Source organism: Mandrillus leucophaeus, unplaced genomic scaffold (assembly GCF_000951045.1).
Source record: "Mandrillus leucophaeus isolate KB7577 unplaced genomic scaffold, Mleu.le_1.0 Scaffold251, whole genome shotgun sequence".
In the NCBI taxonomy this organism is placed as follows: Eukaryota; Metazoa; Chordata; class Mammalia; order Primates; family Cercopithecidae; genus Mandrillus; species Mandrillus leucophaeus.
The window spans coordinates 2,621,636-2,643,023 of NW_012102599.1; the positions used below are offsets into that span (position 1 = coordinate 2,621,636).

A 21,388-nucleotide genomic window follows, 5' to 3' on the forward strand; every position below is an offset into this window, starting at 1 on the left:
AGACCAGCCTGGCCAACATGATGAAACCCTATCTCTACTAAAAATACAAAAATTGGCTGGGCGTGGTGGTGGGCCCCTGAAGTCCCAGCTACTTGGGAGGCTGAGGCAGGAGAATCACTTGAACCTGGAAGATGAAGGCTGCAGTGAGCGGAAATCATGCTGCTGCACTCTAGTTTGGTCTACAGAGCAAGACTCTGTCTCAGAAAAAAGAAGAGGGAGGGGGATGCTGAGACCTTTTCTTTCCTTTCTTTTCTATTCTTTTCTTTTCTTTTCTTTTCTTTTTTTTTTTGAGACAGAGTCTCGCTTTTTTACCCGGGCTGGAGTACAGTGGCGCGATCTCCTGCCTTAGCCTCCCGTGTAGCTGGGACTATAGGCACATGCCACCACACCTGGCTAATTTTTTGTATTTTTTATTTGAGACGGAGTCTCACTCTGTCGCCCAGGCTGGAGTGCAATGGTGTGATCTCAGCTCACTGCAACCTCCATCTCCCAGGTTCAAGCGATCTCCTGCCTTAGCCTCCCGAGTAGCTGGGACTATAGGCACATGCCACCACGCCCGGGTAATTTTTGTATTTTTAGTAGAGACGGGGTTTCACCATGTTAGCCAGGATGGTCTCAATCTTCTGACCTCGTGATCCACCCACCTTAGACTCCCAAAGTGTTGGGATCATAGGCGTGAGCCACTGCACCTGGCCTTGAATTTGTTGTGAAACTAAATATGTGAGTGCAGAACTTGCAATGAATGGATGAACCATAGACTAATATGAATCAAAGGCTGCTATTAAATTCTTAGGTTAAAAAAATAACCTCTTGGCCAGGCCTGGTGGCTCAGGCCTGTAATCTCAGCACTTTTTTAGGAGCCTAGGACAGGAGGATTGCTACAGTGAGCCATGATCATGCCACTGCACTCCACCCTGGGCAACAGGGTAAGATAACATCTCAAAAAAAAGCCACCCCCTAAAACCAATTTCTTGTTTGGAAATTCCAAATGTCCCTCAGAAGTTATCATCCACTATGTTCTTCCTTAGCCACTGTAAGCTACATCCGAGTACCCAGGCAGGAAGTTTGAAGGTGGCTTTTGATTTCTAATTAGGATATTCAGACTCCAGCATCTCAACAGAAAATATGCAGAGACATTCTATCAACTTGTGACATACCAGGGGTACATGAATATTCAGGGCTCCACACTACTATATAATGCTGCATTTCTTGGTTTTATTTGAAACAGTGCATATTTTTAGCATTTTATGGTAGGATTTTACACTTGTCATTTACACAAATTACAAGGTTCTGCTTCAAGTTTTTAAAAAAAATTTAAAAATTCAGCCCATGTGCAGCACAAGAATATGCAAAACTACTTTACATTATACACACTTTTTATCAAAGGAGATACAAAATTCTGGCTTGTAGTTTTAGACAAATACAAGAAGCTTCAAACTAGACACAAAGGGTTAACATTAATTCTCAAATATAAGTCTGCACTTTTGTGTTGTAGTTCTCTGAGATGTGAATACCAAATTCCAAGGGATTTTTATGTTTTCCTTCAAAAAGGAAAACTAAAAAAATTCCCGTAAACAAGTCCCTCCCCATCAGCTTGATCTTTCTACAATCCCACTCTTGCTTCCCTTAGTGCCAGACACTTGCATCATGTTACAGAACTGGGGTGGGCCATTTACATCAGACAAAGACCAGATCCTTTTGAGTAACTCCTCTCCTGCAAAAATCTAAACAAGAATGTATTGATGCAGATAGTTCTGCTACATTTTGTTTAATATGATGTAACTCTTGGTAATCTAGTAAACTGACGCCGGGCAATTAATCAAAGGGAGGAAGAGACAAAGGTCCCTATCAATGCACTTTTTGTTGGTGACACATTGGAAACCTTAGGAATCAAGTTGTCTGATGCTAAGAGAACTTTAATCTCTTTCTAAATAGAACACACCTACTGACCGCTTGAGGGACTTCTCTGATACTTATGCATAGATACTCTTTTTCAGCATGTTGGAGGCAATATTTTATACTTTCTAAAGGGTTCTGAAGAGGCAATAAGGAAGAGTAGGGCTTTTTCTGCCCCTGTAAAGGTATCATTTTCTATCATTGGTATCCATTGTTCCCTAAGCATCTTCTGATACCTAAATGTGTGTATATGCATATTTAAAATAATTACCCATCTTTCAATCAATACACAGCCAACTCTTGATTATCTATGAGAAACGTAAGTGACATTTACTCTCAAACTTCACTCTAACAGAATCATCCACCTTTGATATACTTCATTGTTTTACATCCCATGTACACTACAGCCTATCAAGACCAAGTTATAACACAAATGTTGTTTCCTCTGACCCATGCTAGGAATGTGTAAGGAAATGGAGTGAGCACATTCTGCTAGGGCTTTGCAGATGACCCTACAGTGGACAATGGGGGCAGGATAGAACTCTGGACATGAGAAAAGACAAATTTCACGTTCTTCCAGAATCAGGTCTTACATGCCTTCGTTATTTTGTTCTAAGTTTATGATTAAAATTAAAAACTGAGGCATAGTCACTATTTTATATAGATAATGGAGAGTTGACTGTCATCATGTAATGACTTTAGCTCTTTAACATGAAAAAATTCACAAGAAAGCATATGATAAAAAGATTAAAAAGACTGCCATGACATCTAGAAGCATTTATTTTATGCAAAAAACTTAAATATGATTATGTGTACACAAAAAGTGCACACATTACCTATGCTGAACAATGCTGAGACATAATATATTGATGCAAGTTTTCTAAAATAAACATAAAAATGAGCCCAGACCATCAGACAAAAGCAAAACACTTATTTCCCAGTAGCACAATGCTGAAAATTGATAGCAATCCTAAAACACCTCCAACTTTCCTTACAAAGCTGCCAAAGTCCAACTATTTTTTAAAAATTGACTTTTTTTTTACATTAATAAAAATCTGGTGACAAACATTATAAAACCAAATGCTGGACAGTCTTCACTCCTTTAAAATTCCAAATATTCCAACATAATCACAGGAGTAAAAACCATTTTAAAGTGATATGCTTTATGAAACAAACAACAATATGTACACTTATTGCAAATTATATTAAACTAAAATGAGGGGAAATCAAAATATGAACTGTTTACTACTTGCAAATCAATAATTTTAATTATTTTCTCACTCTGATAAAAATCAGAAAGCAACATTTATAAAATTGCCACCACATCACTTTTCATAGCAGGGAACCGAAATCTGTACATCTCATTTTTGCAGAAAAGTAGGCAGGCAGAAAGAATTATACATAAAAGTTTCCAAAAGGAAAAACAAAGAAATATTTAATCTGATCTCTTTTCTTTTAAAAAATTAATTCAGTAGACTTCTATTTTTTCCTGTGTAACATGGGAATTCCTGGCTCTAAAATGGATGAATTTTCAGTGTCAGTGTAAAGACATCTTGTTACTTTCTTTAAAATAAAAACTGCAGCGTGGAAATTAATGGTGTATTACGCATTTAAACTCCAGATAGGCAGGAACTGGAACCAAGTGTTAAGCAATTTGCTTAATTATTGACTTTTCATAAGAAAAGTCTAGGGGAAGAGGGAGAACAGAGTTGCTTTTAGCCTCTCTCTCAAGAGTTTCTGCTGTACATTTCCATCAGAGGACTTGTGGTCATGTGAAAAGGAAGTAATAGTTTCTGTAGTTTTCAAGGCAGAGAGTGTGTGTTCTGAAGTAAGCTTCATTTTCTGTTCAGGGACATTTGTGAATCCAAGTTTTTGCAGAAGCTGGAGCCTGCTTCTGTTTGGCCTTCATTTTCTCCCTCTGCGAATGCGTTTTTACCTTAGGGATAAGAATAGAATGTACAGTTAGAAAAGATGTGGAGAAGATATAAACCAAACTAAAATGATTTCATTTCTATAGTTGTTATACAAAAATTTTTTTTTTTTTTTTAAACTTAAGCATCAGGCTCTCACTCTGTCACTCAGGCTGAAGTGCAGTGGTACGATCACGGCTCACTCAGCCCCAACTCCTGGATTCAAGTGGTCCTCCACGCTCAGCGTCCAGCCTGAGCTTCCCAGATCGCAAGGACTATAGGCACACACCACCATCGTTGGCTAATTTTTAAATTATTTGTACAGACATAGGGTCTCATTATGTTGCCCAGGCTGGTCTTCAACTCCTGAGCTCAAGTGATCTGGGAATTCACTATGCTTCTCAGATTCACTACGGGGATTACAGGCATGAGTCACCGTGCTTGGCATGTTATCTAAAATCCTTAAAAAGTTTTTTCATTTTTTCACCTGAAACTTGGTTTAAAGAGCCTTTCCCTAAACTATATAAAAACAAAACACCAATAAAGGAGTTTTTGTTTTCAATGACAGTGCTGCTATCCGATGCCCTATTTGCTTACAACAATAAAAGCTATTTATGACACTATGGCAAAATGAATTTATAAAAAGCAAAATAACTTCCGAGACTCCTGAGCTGGGTAAACATATACGTTTTAGCATACTAAAAACACCCCAACCAAACCAGGAGGAAAAATCAGCGTTTTTTTTTTTTTTTTTTTTTTTTAAAGAGATAAGGAGGAATTCCCCCATTGCATTTCCCTAATAGGGAGGGAAATTCTGATCCCTGGAAGCACAGGAGAGTGGGACATGGCCTCTTTCTCAACTCCTCTCACCTGCTCCTCTTTGGGAGGAGGAGGAACTCATCTAATAGATGCGATTGGGGAAAAGGAACGAGCATGTTGGGTTTGGCTTCACCAAGATTTGTTCTTTTGCCCTGAGAAGTGCATTCTGGTTTGTCTGTGGCTGTTCAATTCAGCGGCAAGGCATTAGCAGCCCAACTTGCCTAATTCATTCCACATTTTTATTTTTATTTATTTATTTATTTAGTTTTTTGAGATGGAGTCTTGCTCTGTTGCCAGGCTGGAGTGCAGTGGTGTGATCTGGGCTCACTGCAAGCTCCGACTCCCAGGTTCATGTGATTCTCCTGCCTCAGCCTCCTGAGTAGCTGGGACTACAGGTGTGCACCACCAGGCCCGGCTCATTTTTTGTATTTTTAGTAGAGACAAGGTTTCACCATGTTGGCCAGGACGGTCTTGAACTCCAGACCTCATGATCCGCCTGCCTTGGCCTCCCAAAGTGCTGGGATTATAGGCGTGAGCCACCATGCCTGGCCCATTCTACATTTTTAATCAGCCTGATAAAAAAAAAAAAAGACTGTCTCCTTTTCAACAAATTTTACACCTAAAAGAGAAAGAAAGATATATTCCCAAACTCCTTTACTATGTACATATTTTATAAAGGTAACAATGCCAAAAGAGCTAAGTGATTATTACAATTCATATAGAGACTATTAGTGATTATTATAATTCATAGACTATTAATTTGTTATACTATTTGAAGCAATTTTAACAATATGCTATTAAAGCTTTTTTTTCCTTTCCTTTTTTTTTTGAGGTGGAGTCTTGCTCTATTGCCCAGGCTGGAGTGCAGTGGCATGATCTCGGCTTACCACAACCTCCACCTCCCAGGTTCAAGCAATTCTCCTGCCTTGGTCTCTTGAGTAGCTGGGACTACAGGTGTGCGCCCCCAAGCGCGGCTAATTTTTGTATTTTAAGTAGAGATGGGGTTTCACTATGTTGGCCAGGCTGGTCTTGAACTCTTGACCTCGTGATCAGCCTGCCTTGGCCTCTCAAAGTGCTGAGATTACAGGCGTGAACCACCGTACTGGCCAAAGAATTATTTACAAGCTGCCTGCTATACTTTCAGGAAGCTTCCCCTTCCTAGCCCTGAGTCCTCTGTATTTCCTGGGCTGCTCTCACAGACCTGTGAAAGACCCAGGTCACTGGAAGAGCCTCCTGGACTTGATTCTATGTACCAAGATGTACCAAGATGAATTGCCATCACTGAAAGCACTTGGCTTCTGAAAAATTTCATGTTATTTTGAGAAAAATTCACTTGTTACTAAAAAAAATTCATACTGAACTAATATATAGATGTTTAACACATAAGGATACACACTTGAGGATATATACTTAGGGGTTAAGTTTGAGATATGAACCCACATGATGGGAGGAAACTTCAATATACAAATGAGCACAAAAACTCAGTAAATTCTTTGCTTTAAGAAAAACAAATTCTAAGATCCTTGAACACTCCCACACTAAGCATGCTAAACAAAACATGTTAATCCAAAGACTAGAAACCCACAGTCTGTTACCCTACAGATATTCTGTTTAAATTCAGATTCCTCAGAAGTCATAAATTTGGGGTTATTTTTTCACTGATGTTTATTGACAAGCTCATCTTCAAGGAAGAATTTGGCCTTAACTGTAAGCAAAACATACTCAAGAATCAGCAAATCTATTCAGAACATATTTTCAATTCAAAACATTAACTGTTTGCCCTTTGAATGATAGCCTTAACACAAAGAGGAAAAACAACTGAACTAAACTACTGAAATGACCATTCCTTCACCGGAAACTCAGAGACCCAACACTAATGTCCAGCTAATACTGTTGACTGTTCCCTGACCACAGTGAAAATGGCTGATTTTTATTGGTTTTATTGGGTGAACTAAATGAATTTTTGCAAAAGGACTAACAAGTCCAAATGCAGCCCAAAACATAAACAGGACTACTTACTGAAACCCACATACATGCAAATAGCTGAGAGAATACATTTACCACAAAAATCCGATCTAAAAATTCTAATGTTAACTTTACAAGTTAAAACCCTCAGCATCAACTCCCAGCTAAAACTGAGGCCAGTAGGATTTTGCGTATCCTCTCTCTGTTTTGGTGGTATAAAGTATCCTTGAACCATATAGGCAGGAATCAAGCTAAAAATAAACATTATTGACCTAATGTTGTGAGTAAAAACCTAGTAAGAGGAATTCTACAAGGGTTAGCACTTGCCACATATTAGAAGTTATGGCTGTGGTATTAAAATGGCTCTAGAAGCTTAACACATCAGAAATCTATCTAGAAGAGCTGAAGATGAAATGAAGTTAACAAACCTAAAGTGTAAACTGTAGTTGGCATATACTAGGGCCTCAAAAATGATTTTCACTAATTAATGATTAATCATAAAATATGATAGCAAATACCAAGTAATACAACTGGACAAGCTTTCTGGAGGTGGTGCTGGTGTGAAGTACCACTCTGGGGGGGATTCTGTACTCAGATCGACAAAAGAGCACCTATAAAAGACTGGGGTGAGGTTAGGAGGTAAGCTCTTTTAAGGTATTACTGCAGAGTTGTGATCAGAGCAGGAAATGATCATCTGGGAAGTGAAAAATAAAGCAAGTGAAAGGTGTGGAGAATCATGCAAGGAAAAATAAGACTGATAAATTGGGCATCTGGGGTTAGAATGCAGACACACAGAGAAGCACAAGTGTGCCAGGCCTTATTTATCAAGTAAAACCCAGGGCTGAACTTAGTGCAGCAATCCACATCAGACTCCACAAAGTAAGGCCCTTAAGGAGAGCTAATTCTATCACCCTAGGTTCATCTGTAGCTCAGTAATGTGTTTGACTGCTCTCAGGTTTGGCACCTCTATGTCTTCTCTTACCAGTTAGTTGGTTGAAACTGTAAATGATATAAAACCTGAACAGGATGATCCTCACCAGGTCTCACAAAAATGCAGGTGGAATGTCAAATCACTCACAGGGAATACTAGCAGTTTATGAGAGCTATGTTTAGAATCCTGTAGCAAGGTGGAAGCTGCAGTTCCACATGAAATAAAAATAGTTAGCACTTTCAGGATTTTGACCATTCAACTGAAGGACATTCAAAACATCAGCTGAGGCTGGGCGTGATGGCTCACACCTGTAATCCTAACACTTTGGGAGGCTGAGGTGGGTGGATCACGAGGTCAGGAGATCAAGACCAGCCTAACCAATGTGGTGAAACCCCATCTCTACAAAAATACAAAAATTAGCTGGTCTGGTGGCACACACCTGTAGTTCTAGCTACTAGAGAGGCTGAGGCAGAAAAACTGCCTGAATCCAGGAGGTAGAGGTTGCAGTGAGCCAAGATTGTGCCACTACATTCCAGCCTGGGTGACTCTATCTAAAAAAAAAAAAAAAAAAGAAAAGAAAAGAAAAGAAAAGAAATTTCTGGCCAGGCACGGTGGCTCACGCCTATAATCCCAGAACTTTGAGAGGCCGAGGTGGGCGAATCACCAGGTCAGGAGATCGAGACCATCCTGGTTAACACGGTGAAATCCCATCTCCACTAAAAATACAAAAAATTAGCTGGGTGTGGTGGTGGGCACTTGTAGTCCCAGCTACTTGGGAGGCTGAGGCAGGAGAGTGGTGTGAGCCCAGGAGGTGGAGCTTGCAATGAGCTGAGATGGAGCCACTGCACTGCAGCCTGGGCGAGAGCGAGACTCCGTCTCAAAAAAAAAAAAAAAAAAAAAAAAATTCCCAAATACTACATAAATTAATAAATTAGAGGAGAAACACAGCTGCAGCTACTGTTGTGAGCAGTATGTGAGGCAGACCAGATAATAAGTGACATGCTGGGATCTTAAGCCATGCCCTGTGTAGCACTAGCCAAGTGACCTGAGCAAAGTCCTTTCAGGTCTTCATTTCCTTACCGCTCATATAGTGTGGTACTTGCTTCATAATGGATGTTGGCAGGTCAGATATATGCTCATAAAACATTTCCTACTGTCACTACTAATACAGATGCCAGGCACCTATCACTCAGGCTGGAGTACAGTGGCACCATCATGGCCCACTGGAGCTATGAACACTAAGGCTCAAAACAGTCCTCCTGCCACAGCATCCCAAGTAGCTGGGACCACACAGGTGAATACCACCATGCCTGGCTAATTTCTTTTTAAATTTTTTGTAGAGACAGGGTCTTGTTATAGTACCAAATACCATTTGAACTAATTTTTGTTAATTTTCATTTTTTTGAGACAGAGTCTCACTCTGTTGACCAGGCTGGAGTGCATTGGCATGATCTTGGATCACTGCAACCTCCGCCTCCCCGTTTTAAGCGATTCTCCTGCCTCAGCCTCCCGAGTAGCTGGGATTACAGGTGTGTGCCACCACGCCTAGCTAATTTTTGTATTTTTAGTAGAGATAGGGTTTCACCATGTTGGCTAGGCTGGTCTCAAACTCCTGACCTCAAGTGATCTGCCCGCTTAGGCTTCCCAAAGTGCTGGGATTAAAGGTGTGAGCCACCATGCCCAGCCCATTTGAACTTTTAATTGAACTTTTAATTTTCACCCCAGTCTTGTTCTTGGCATTGGGTGTTACATTCAATTAAAGTATGCCACTTTCAAAAACATCTGATCTACCTCTCGGTTTTCCTCTCTGACCCTAAAATGCAAGGATTTTGTTCGCATATACTACCAAAAGAGGTGAAAAAGATGAGTAGTTGATCTAATTTAACTGGTGATTATTTCAAATAAACTACTGTTTTTACTTAGTTACTAAAACTGTGTTCAGCTGGGTGCAACGGCTCACGCCTATAATCCCATTTATATAAGGGATCAAAAGCTATATAGCCCTTTATACCTGGGTTTCCTCCACTTTGAGGAGGAAATGACAGTACTGGGGAGAATGACAGTACTAAGCCACATACAGTTGTTTTTGTTTTTTGAGATGGAGTCTTGTTCTGTCATCCAGGTTGGAGTACATGGTGCGATCTTGGCTCACTGCAACCTCCGCCTCCTGGGTTCAAGCAATTCTTCTGCCTCAGCCTTCTGAGCTGGGATTAGAGGCACGTGCCACCATGCCCGGCTAAATTTTGTGTTTTTAGTAGAGAGGGGATTTCACCATATTGGTCAGGCTGGTCTTGAACTCCTGACCTCGTGATCTGCCCGCCTTGGCCTCCCAAAGTGCTGGGATTACAGGTGTGAGCCATTGTGCCCAGCCATAGAGTCGTTTTAAGGATACCATGGGTTCACAAACAAAGAGCTTATTATTGAGCTTGGCTTATAATAAGCACTATATTACTGTTAGCTGTTTTTTAACACAGTAAGTTTTAAAATTGTGATAAAATATATATCAAATACAATTTATCATTTTAACAATTTTTAAGTACAGAGTTTAATGGCATTAAGAATATAAAGGGACTGGAGCGATGGCTCACACCTGCAATCCCAGCACTTTGGGAGGCTGAGGCAGGCGGATCTCCTGAGGTGGGGAGTTCAAGACCAGCCTGACCAACAGGGAGAAACCCCGTCTCTACTAAAAATACAAAATTAGCCAGGGTTGGTGGTGTGTGCCTGTAATCTTAGCTACTAGGGAGGCTGAGGCTGAGGCAGGAGAATTGCTTGAACTGGGAGGCGAAGGTTGCGGTGAGCCAAGATCACACCATTGCACTCCAGCCTAGGCAAGAAGAGCGAAACTCTGTCTCAAAAAAAAAAAAAAAAAAAAAAAAAAAAAGAATATTAGGGGTCTGGCTGCCCAACACAGTGAAACCCGTCTCTACTACAAAAACAAAAATTAGCCGGGCGTGGTGGTGCACATCTGCAGTCCCAGCTACTCAGGAGGACGAGGTATGAGAATCCTTGAACCCAGGAGGCAGAGGGTGCAGTGAGCTGAGATATCCCCATTGTACTCCAGCATGGGTGACAGACCAAGACTCCATTTCAAAAACCCAAAACAAGAATATAAGGGGTCTTCAAAAAGTTCATGGAAAACGGATGTTATGAAATAATTATGCATGGATTTCAAAAAAAATTTTTTTTTGCGCACCAAAATAAACTCATACTAACTTGTTACATCTCAACAGGATCTAGTATGAGGCACTGAAAATGTTTGAAAAGTTTGAGGGCTGGGGCAGGAAGACTGCTTGAGTCCAGGAGTTTGAGACTAGCCTGGGCAACACAGCAAGACTCAAAAGATTTAAAAAGAAATTAGCCAGCCATTGTGGTGCACACCTGTGGTCCCAGCTACTTGGGAGGCTGAGGCAAGAGGACTGCTTGAGCCTCAGTGCTCTCATAGAACAAAGTGAGCCATGATGGTGCCATTGCACTCCAACCTCAGTGATAGAGTGAGACTGGTCTCTCAAAAAAGTTGTGCAGAGACCGGGCACGGTGGCTCACGCCTATAATCCCAGCACTTTGGGAGGCCGAGGTGGGTGGTTTGCCTGAGGTCAAGGAGTTTAAGACCAGCCTGGCCAACATAATGAAACCCCATCTCTACCAAAAAAAAATAAAGTAAAATAAAATTAGCTGGGTGTGGTGGCGGGTGTGTGTAATCCCAGATACTAGGGAGATGGAGGCAGGAGTATCGCTTGAACCCAGGAGGCGGAGGTTGCAGTGAGCTGAGATCGTGCCATTGCACTCCAGCCTGGGCAACAAGAGTGAAACTCCGACTCAAAAAAAAAAAAAAAAAATGTTTGAAGAGAGTCCCTATCAGAGCAATAGGAATTCTGCTAAAATTGAAGCAAGAAAAGCATCAAATGTCTGGTGAAGCTTGGGTACAAGAATGGTGAAATCATTGATGCTTTAGGAAAAGTTTATGGGACAATGCCCCAAAGAAATCAGTAGCTTAAAATTGGTAAATTGTGTGTGTGTGTGTGTGTGTGTGTGAGACAGGGTATCCTCTGTCAACCAGGCTAGGGTGCAGTGAGGAAGTGGCATGATCATGGCTCACTGTAGCCTTGACCTCCCAGGCTCAGGTGATCCTCTCACCTCAGTCTCTGAAGTAGCCAGGACTATAGGCACACACCAGACAGCTGGCTAATTTTTCTTTTTTTTTTTTTTTGTAGATATGGGGTTTTGCCGTATCGCCCAGGCTGGTCGCAAACTCCTAGGCTCCAGTCATCTGCCAGCCTCAGCCTCCCAAAGTGGTAGGATTATAGGCATGAACTATGATGCCCAGCTGGATAAATTGTTTCAGGAAAGGTTGAGACGATGTTGAACATCATGCCCTCCACATTAATTTATGAGGAAAAAAATTCATCTTGTTTTTGCCAATTCAAGAGGACTGACAAAAAAAGCAGAAACAATAGTCAATACTGTGGTCATTTCAATTGGTTCAGCTTACAAAATTCTGACTGAAAAATTAAAATTAAGCAAGCTTTCTACTCACTGGCTGTTAAAACCCTTTGCACCTAGATCAGCTGTAGACAACAGCAGAGCTTTTGATGGAAAGTCTAGACAAGTAGGATCAAGATCCTAAAGCACTTCTTCAAAGAACTGCAATGGGAACTGAAACATGACTTTACCAGTACAATCCTGAAGACAAAGCACAATCAAAGCAATTTAGCAGGGCATGATAGCATGTGCCTGTAGTCCCAGCTACTAGGGAGGTTGAGGCTGCAGTGAGGGAAGACCACGCCATTGCACTCTAGCCTGGGCAACAGAGTCACATATTGTCTCAGAAAAAAAGGGTACTAAGAGGTGAAAGTGGTCAAGTGATCCAGTGAAAGGAAAAGTAGACTGGTCAAGAGTAAAGGTCATGGCAACAGTTTTTTGGGATGCTCGAGGCATTTTGCTTGTTGAGTTTTTGGAAAGCCAACAAATGATAACATCTGATTATGAGTGTTCAATCAAAGTCAAAGCTTTAGCAAAAAAATGCCCGGGAAAGCTTCACTAGAGTCCTCCTCCACCATGACAACACTCTTGCTCATTCCTCTAACCAGACAAGGGCAATTCTGCAAGAGTTCCCATGGGAAATCATTAGGCATCCCGCTTACAGTACTGATTTGGCACCTTCTGACTTCTTTTTGCGTCTTAATCTTAAAAAAATCTTTAAAGAGTACCAATTTCTTTTGGTCAATAATGAAAAAAACAGTTTGAAATGGTTAAACGGACGCTCAGTTCTTTGGGGATGGACTAAATGGCTTTTATCATTGCTTACAAAACTGTCTTGAAGTTGATGGAGCTTATGTTGAGAAATAAAGTTTATGTTTTTATCTCTTAACTCCACTTTTCCATGACCTTTCTGAAGCGGTCAATTATTTATATTATGTACAATCTTTACCACCATCCCTCTCTATAACTTTTTCACCTTCCCCAACTGAAACTCCATCCCCATTAAACACTAAAGCCTATCCCCACTACCCTCAGTGTCAGGCTCAGGCAATCCTCCCACCTCAGTCCCCTGAGTACAGGCACACAACATCATGCCTAATTTTGTATTTTATTTATTTTTGAGATGGAGTCTCACTCTGTCATCCAGACTGGAGTGCAGTGGCACAATCTCTGCTCACTGCAACCTCCACCTCCTGGGTAGCTGAGATTACAGGGGTATGCCACCACATGTGGCTAATTTTTTGTATTTTTAGTGCAGACAGGCTTTCACCACATTGGTCAGGCTGATCTTGAACTCCTGACCTTAAATGATCTGCCCACCTTGGCTTTGGCCTCCCAAAGTGCTGGGATTATAGGTGTGAGCCACCGCATCTGGCCATAAACATTGCCACTGAGACTAGAAAACCATCACAGAATACCGTATTCTGAATGACACACTGCCCATTGATCTACTACTGGCATATTTAAGATCTCTAATGTGCCTTTTCACTCTGTAAAGAGAAGGCCAAATGCCGTTTGATGATACTGCGGCACATAGTGTAGCTAAAAGCAAAGCAATGCATTTTACAATGCTGTAAACGAGAGAAGGTCTAATTGCTATTGAAAAACTTTTCAGGGTTCAAGTGTGTATCTGTTTTTTATTTTTTTTAAATTTTGAGACGGAGTCTCACTCTGTCGTCCAGGCTGGAGCATAGTGGCCGGATCTTGGCTCACTGCAACCTCTGCCTCCCAGGTTCAAGCAATTCTCCTGCCTCAGCCTCCCGAGTAGCTGGGACTACAGGTGCATACCACCATGCCCGGCTAATTTTTGTATTTTTAGTAGAAACGGGGTTTCTCCATGTTGGCCAGGCTGGTCTCAAACTCCTGACCACAGATGATTCGCCCGTCTTGGCCTCCCAAAGTGCTGCAACTGCAGGCATGAGCCACTGCACCTGGCCTCAAGAATGTATCTGTACGTTTTAGTCAGATGGCACAGGGACAGCTAATGGTAGGTAAGGTCAGGTGGCTTAGGTAACCTGTGTGTGATGATTAGTACTTTTTTGTGTGTAGGTGAAGAAAAGGACAGATCTCTTGAAACTGTTTAGAGAATTTTGGCAATCTCCAGGGAAACATTCAACTTCTTATAACTGAAAAATGTATGTTAAGGGGTAAGGAAACTAGAATTCAAAACAGTAACGATAACAGTTGGGCATTTATTTTGTACTAGGCCTTTTGCTAGGTGCTTTCTTTATATTTACTGATCCATTTAATTCTTAGAGGAACCCTTTAAGATACATACTGTCATACTAATGAGAAAGGGAAGCAGAGGTTCAATAAAAGTCCAGGTTTGAGAAGAAAGTCATGTAAAATTTGCCCCTAATACTGGCTTTCATTACTACACTTACTAGTTAATAGAAACAGAAGTGAGTAGGAGAAACACACTAGTACTCAGATCAGGTTTGAGCCTTCTGGATCAGATGCCATGAGAGGATGCGAAAGGTTGCCAAGAGGGCACTTAGATGATGTAGAAATTTAATAGTTCAAAATTTCAGAATTTCATAAATGCTAATTTTTTTGTTTTTTTTGAGATGGAGTCTCACTCTGTTGCCCAGGCTGGAGTACAATGGCGCAATCTCTGCTCACTGCAACCTCTGCCTCCTGGGCTCAAGCAATTCTCTTGCCTCAGCCTCCTGGGTAGCTAAAATTACAGGTGCCCATGCCCATGACCAGGTTTTTTTTTTGTATTTTTTTGTATTTTTAGTAGAGACGGAGTTTCACCATGTTGGCCAGGTTGGTCTCAAACTCCTGACCTCAGGTGATCTGCCCGCCTTGGCCTCCCAAAGTGTTGGGATTACAGGTGTGAGCCACCGGGGCCCAGCTCATAAATGACAATATTTTAAATGTTTTTATACATATGCTTCAGTGACTTTTTTTTTTTTTTTTTTGGAGCCAGAGTCTCCTTCTGTTGCCCAGGCTGGAGTGCAGTGTCGCAATCTTGGCTCACTACAACCTCTGCCTCCTGGGTTCAAGTGATTCTCCTGCCTCAGCCTCCCAAGTAGCTGGGATTACAGGCACACATCACCACACCTGGCTAACTTTCTGCATTTTCTTTTTTTTTTTTTAATTTTAGTAGAGATGGAGTTTTACCATGTTCATTAGGCTGGTCTTGAAATCCTGACCTCAGGTGATCCACCCACCTAGGCTTCCCAAAGTGCTGGGATTATAGGCATGAGCCACCGCGCCTGGCCTGACATTGAGTTTTATAAAAATAATGAAGCAGGATAGTGGGGGTATCCTGAGCTGATCAAATCTGGGACTCTTCCCTAGAAGAAACTCAAATACCTGCAGTCTAATTTCAGGGGTAAATGAGTTAGGTATGTAAGGAAAAAAGGAGGACGAGTTAAGTTCTAAGGCCAAGGTGAAAAGAGCCACCTTCTAGATTTCCAAAAGGAAAAGTCTGAAATCTCAGCCCAAGAATGATCAAAGATGAACAGTTTGGTAAGCCGTTTCTCTGGGCAGGGTGGGGAAGATGTAAGTTGTTGACCTGTGTTAGAATTAATGAAGAATTAAAGAGTGGGGCCTATTACCTATTGACATTTCATGACTGTTTTCTCCATTATGGGAAATTGTATCCAAAAGGTAGCCCTTATTTTATGTAAACCTCTGCAACCACTTGAAAGGCACTAAGCGAAAGAAATACTTGTCTTGTTAACGAAAATAGAAATATCAAAATACCATATACTAAAAAAAATTACACAAAGAAAAAAAGATTTTTCTGCAAATTCATGCTTTAAAACTGGAGGTTATGAGATAATAACAGATGCTATTATAAACTGACCCAGGAAAACCAGATGCAGGTTTCACTCTCAAATGCTTAGGTGTTGGGGTGACTGGCACTAAGGATATACTAGGAATAAAACAGAATGTCTAAATTCCCACTTCAGGAAGAATGGCATACATTACCTTTGTAAGTCAATTTGTCTTTCTGCTGGTGCTGCCTTTTTGGCTAAATCTTGCAGTTTGGGTGCTTTGGCATTACCTGCTTCCAAACCCCCAGGGCTCTCCTGACCCACTGCGGCTCTCTTCCTTCCCTTGTTAATAGGTTTATTTAGATCATCATTTTTGGTTGCATTGCCCTGAGATTCAGACTTGGGTCGACGTCCTCTCCTGGGTTTGGAAGGGGCAGGTGGTCCCGATTCATCTACTTTCTCATCTGTTTTTTGTTGGATATTCTCTGCACCAGCTGCTGTTACTGTTCTTTTCTTTCCTCGGTCACTGCTGATGTTGCCCTGGGTAGCCTGATCAGAATTAATTTCCTAAAAGAGCACAAAACAATTCCATAAACACAAATTCCTTAAATATTAATAATCTCTATTAGAAAAGAGTGTTTTGAAAGTATTTTAAAGGAGTCTGGATTCGAGGGCTTCCAGTTAACTGCTTACATCACATTAGGAAAGTAAGCTCCTTGAGGAGAGTGACTGTGTCTGGTACCCACCATGGTGAATAGCATATATAATGTGCTCTATAAATGCTCACTAAAAAGCAAAGGCTGGAACAGTGGTTCACGCCTGTAATTGCAGCACTTTGGGAGGCTAAAGCGGGAGGATCGCTTGAGCCCAGGAGTTCCAAACAATCCTCGACAACATAGTGAGATCCTATCTCTACAAATAACTTTAAAAATTAGCTGGGCATGGTGGCTCATGCCTGTAGTCCCAGCTGCTTAGGAGACTGAGGTGGGAGGAATGCTTAAGCCTGGGAGGCTGAGGTTACAGTAAGCAGAGATTATGCCACTGGACTTCAGCCTGGGTGACAAAGGGAGATCTTATCTCAAAATAGTAATTGCAGGCCTGGCACGGTGGCTCACACCTGTAATCACAGCACGTTGGGAGGCCGAGGAGGGCGGATCACCTGAGGTTGGGAGTTCAAGATCAGCCTGACCAACAAGCAGAAACCCCGTCTTTACTAAAAATATAAAATTAGCCAGGTGTAGTGACCCATGCCTGTAATCCCAGCTACTCGGGAGGCTGAGGCAGGAGAATAGCTTGAACCTGGGAGGCAGAGGTTACAGTGAGCCGAGATTGCACCATTGCACTCCAGCCTGGGCAACAAGAGTGAAACTCTGTCTCGGGAAGAAAAAATTTGCAATAATAAAAATATAAAGCACAAATAGTACTTGAAAAATAAAATTTACTTGGTTTTGTTGTTACACTCCATCCAAATGAAAGGTTCTTCTTATTGATGGTATGTACTAAATCTGTCACTTTTTAAAAGAAAAGTATTTTCAGAATTCTACATGCTATTAATGTTTTCTTTGTCTATAAGTACATCTAAGTATAATAATCTTTGTAGTTCTGTAACGTGAAGTTCTTTAACTTTTCATCTCATCCCAGTTGCAATGAGCTGAGATCATGCCACTGCCCTCCAGCCTGAGTGACAGAGAAAGACTGTCTCAAAAACAAAACAAAACAAAACAAAACACAGAAATTATTATTTTAACTGACATAATTCTAATTGATTAAAGAGAAAGAGAGTAATACAATCATCGAAAAAATTAGATTAAATCTTTTTAATTAACTAATTTTCATTTTCCCCAGAAAATATTCCCAGAAAGACAAGGGAAAATAAATGACAAATCTTACATGTTTCAAGAAAATTTAGTTCAAAGAAAATTCCCAGGAGTAACAATTTAAGTGAGAAAACCCACAAATCAGTGTTTTACTTTAGAGTTTCCTTTTTTTTTTTGAGATAGGACCTCGCTCTGGTTGCCCAGGCTGGAGTGCAGTGGCGCAATCTCAGCTCACTGCAGCTAAAGTCATTCTCCCACCTCAGCGTTCCTAGCAGCTGGGACTACAGGCAGATACCACCATGCTCAGCGCATTTTTCTATTTTTAGTAGAGATGGGGTTTCACCCAGTTACCCAGGCTGTTCTCAAACCCCTGGACTCAAGCAATTCACCTGCCTCAGCCTCGCAGAGTGTTGGGATTACAGGCGTGAGCTACCGTGCCCAGCCTGGAGACTCCTTTAATGTTAAGCCTCACTTTAGTGAACAGATAATCCATGAAAGGACAAGAGTAAGACGGCTTGCAGGAATTGAACTGTGAAAACAATACATAACGGATCAGAGAAGAAATATGCAAAGTCATCTTTGGGAATGATGGCGACTGCTGGACATAACGGAACGGATCAACAACACGACCAAGTATTGGTCTAAACACGATCAAGGTTTTAACCTGGAGTAGGAACCACTTGTTCAACTGAAAGTTTAATAGGTGTGGGGGTTCTTGGGCATAGATTGAGGAACAAAACATGTATGGTTCTTCATATAGGTTAGTACGGTAGGTAACTGAGTTTTAAAAAGGTAAATACTTAAGCACACACCTGTGTGCTAACAGGGTAAAGAAGCTGAGTTAGATGAGACAAGGATAGCAAGTTTAAAATGGGCAAAATATGAACAGGCAATTTATAGAACAGCACATCAAATGGTCAATAAACATACTGGCAGTCAGAGAAATGCAAATTAAAGTAGCAGGGCATTAGATCTGGTAAGTGGAGACAGAAAAAAATTCAAATGAATCGTAAAACATGTTGTTGTTGGTATACAGAGAAGAAAGTACTCTCATACCCTGCTGCTAGAAATGTCAAGTGTTCCAATCTCTCACGAAACCAATATGGAAATATCTAAAAGCTCTAATGCATTTATCCTTTGACCCACTAATACTACTCTGAGATATTCAGCCCACAGAAATAAAAGCACCAGTAAGTGTGCTTCTGTATGTGTGTGTGTGTGTGTGTGTGTATATATATATATATATGTCTTTTTTTTTTTTAGTGACGGAGTTTCGCTCTTGTCATCCAGGCTGGAGTGTGGTGGCACAATCTTGGCTCACTGCAACCTCTGCCTCCCAGGTTCAAGCAATTCTCCTTCCTCAGCCTTATGAGTACCTGGGATTACAGGAGCATGCCACCATGCCCAGCTAATTTTTTGTATTTTTAGTAGAGACTGGGTTTCACCATATTGGGCAGGCTGGTCTCGAACTCCTGACCTCGTGATCTGCCTGCTTCAGCCTCCCAAAGTGCTGGGATTACAGGCGTAAACCACCGCACCCGGCTGCTTGTGTGTATATTTTATTATTTTACACACAATAAGTTTATAAACAATATTTATTGCGACATCATAGTAGAAAAAAAGGGAAAGTATATGTGTATACAAATGTGAAAATAAGATTAAACTGTTGAAAAAGAAAAAAAGAGGGCCGGGTGCAGTGGCTCATGCCTGTAATCCCAGCACTTTGGGAGGCTGAGGGAGGCAGATCACCTGAGGTCAGGAGTTTGAGACCAGCCTGGCCAACATAGTGAAACCTCGTCTCTACTAAAAATACAAAAATTAGCTGAGTGTGGTGGCAGGTGCCTGTAATCCCAGCTACTCGGGAGTCTGAGGCAGGTGAATCGCTTGAACCTGGGAGGTGGAGGCCACAGTGAGCTGAGATCATGCCATTGCACTCCAGCCTGGACAACAAAGTGAGACTCTGTCTCGGAAAAAAAAAAAAAAAAAAAAAAAAAAAAGAAAAGAAAGTTGAAATAAGGGTTTGGAGCAATATTACAGATCAAGCTGAAAGGAAGGTTTGGATATAATAGAAATTAGAATTTAAATTTCTAATTTCAAAATTACATAGACTTTTAGGAAAAGGCCATAAAGGTAACAGATTGCTGGTTGTACTAGATAAACACTTAGGCCTTTGCAAATGTACCACCCTTTAGTAAGTATTGTAAGTATATGATGTAACTCAATGTCTAGGGCAATATGCATTTTTGTATGTAAGTTTGTTTAAGTCAAGACTGCTTAATTTTACACAAGGATCCCACAATATTCTAATCTATTGGTATCTGGATTCTAAGAATTTTGATAGTAAGAGGTAACTTGTTACCTGAATCCATTGACATGCTGTGTTTCAAACCCCAAGCAAAAAGAGTTTAGATAGCAAGAGATTGATCTAAAAATGTAACCTTGGGTGGGCATGGTAATCCCAGCACTTTGGGAGGCCGAGGTGGGTGGATCATGAGGTTAGGAGTTCAAGACCAGACTGGTCAAGATGGTGAAACAACATCTCTACTAACAACACAAAAATCAGTCGGGCACGGTGGCAGATGCCTGTAATCCAGCTACTTGGGAGGCTGAGGCAGGAGAATCGTTTGAACCCAGGAGGTGGAGGTTGCAGTGAGCTGAGATTGTGCCACTGCACTTTAGCCTGGGCGACAGAGCAAGACTCCATCTCTGAAAGTATCCTCATGTAGCTGAGTTTAGAAAATGAGAGTTTGGATAGGAAAAGTTAAGCTACTGTGGTGTAACTGCATAATCCTAGTATCTTTCATGTATGCAAGGGTAATACCTAAAATATTTGATGACCACCGTAAGTATATGGCGAGCAATAAAAAGATAAGCACTTCAAGAATATGATCCTGGGTGGCGGGGGAGGGGGGATACTTAATAGTATTTTCAAGCCATTCTTACTGAGATAAATTACCAATTTCATAACAGTTGAGTCAGACGCGGTGGCTCATGCCTGTAATCCCAGCACTTTGGGAGGCCGAGGTGGGTGAATCACGAGGTCAGGAGTTCGAGACCAGCCTGGCCAACACAGTGAAACCCCGTCTCTACTAAAAACACAAAAATTAGCTGGGAATGGTGGTGCGCACATGTAATCCCAGCTACTCAGGAGGCTGAGGCAGGAGAATTGCTTGAACCTGGGAAGTGGAGGTTGCAGTGAGCCGAGATTGTGCCACTGCGCCTCCAGCCTGGGTGACAGAGTGAGACTCTGTCTCAAAAAACAAACAAAACAAAACAAAACAAAACAAAAACAACTGAATAGAAGACCAGAGAAGTCAAGCAACCTGCTCTAGCCAACACACAGCCAGTGAGTAGCAGAAAAAAGAGGCAAAAGTCAGATTTGTGTGATGCTCCTATCAATTATGCACGACTCCTTTCTCTCCTGTCAAAAAATTAAGAAATTGGGTTGGGCATGTGAGATCCAGTTTCAAAACAAAACAAAATTGGGTGGTATGGTTTAAAGATCAACAAAAAAGTCAAGCACGGCTCACGCCTGTAATCTCAGCACTTTGGGAGGCTGAGGCGGGCAGATCACCTGAGGTCAGGCATTCAAGACCAGCCTGGAGTGGCATGATCTCAGCTCACTGCAACCTCCACCTTCGAGGTTCAAGCAATTCTCCTGCCTTGGCCTCCAGAGTAGATGGGATTAAAGGTGCATACCACCATACCCAGCTAACTTTTGTATTTTTAGTAGAGATGAGGTTTCACCATGTTGGTCAGGCTGGTCTGGAACTACTGACCTCAGGCGATCTACCTGCCTTGGACTCCCAACGTGTTGGGATTACAGGTGTGAGCCACTGC

General features: G+C 41.4%; 1 protein-coding gene across 1 annotated transcript in view; it reads right to left on the bottom strand.

Moving 5' to 3' along the window:
• Positions 1-14,175: 14,175 nt before the first annotated feature.
• Positions 14,176-21,388, bottom strand: part of PDS5A (PDS5 cohesin associated factor A) — a 159,814-nt gene continuing 152,601 nt past the window's right edge. The window contains exons 30-31 of the mRNA XM_011983585.1: positions 15,663-16,298; positions 14,176-14,304 (exon numbers count right to left, since the gene is read on the bottom strand). Of these exons, the coding sequence (XP_011838975.1) occupies positions 15,942-16,298 (357 nt within the window). The 3' untranslated portion in view covers positions 14,176-14,304; positions 15,663-15,941. The remainder of the gene's footprint in view (positions 14,305-15,662; positions 16,299-21,388) is intronic.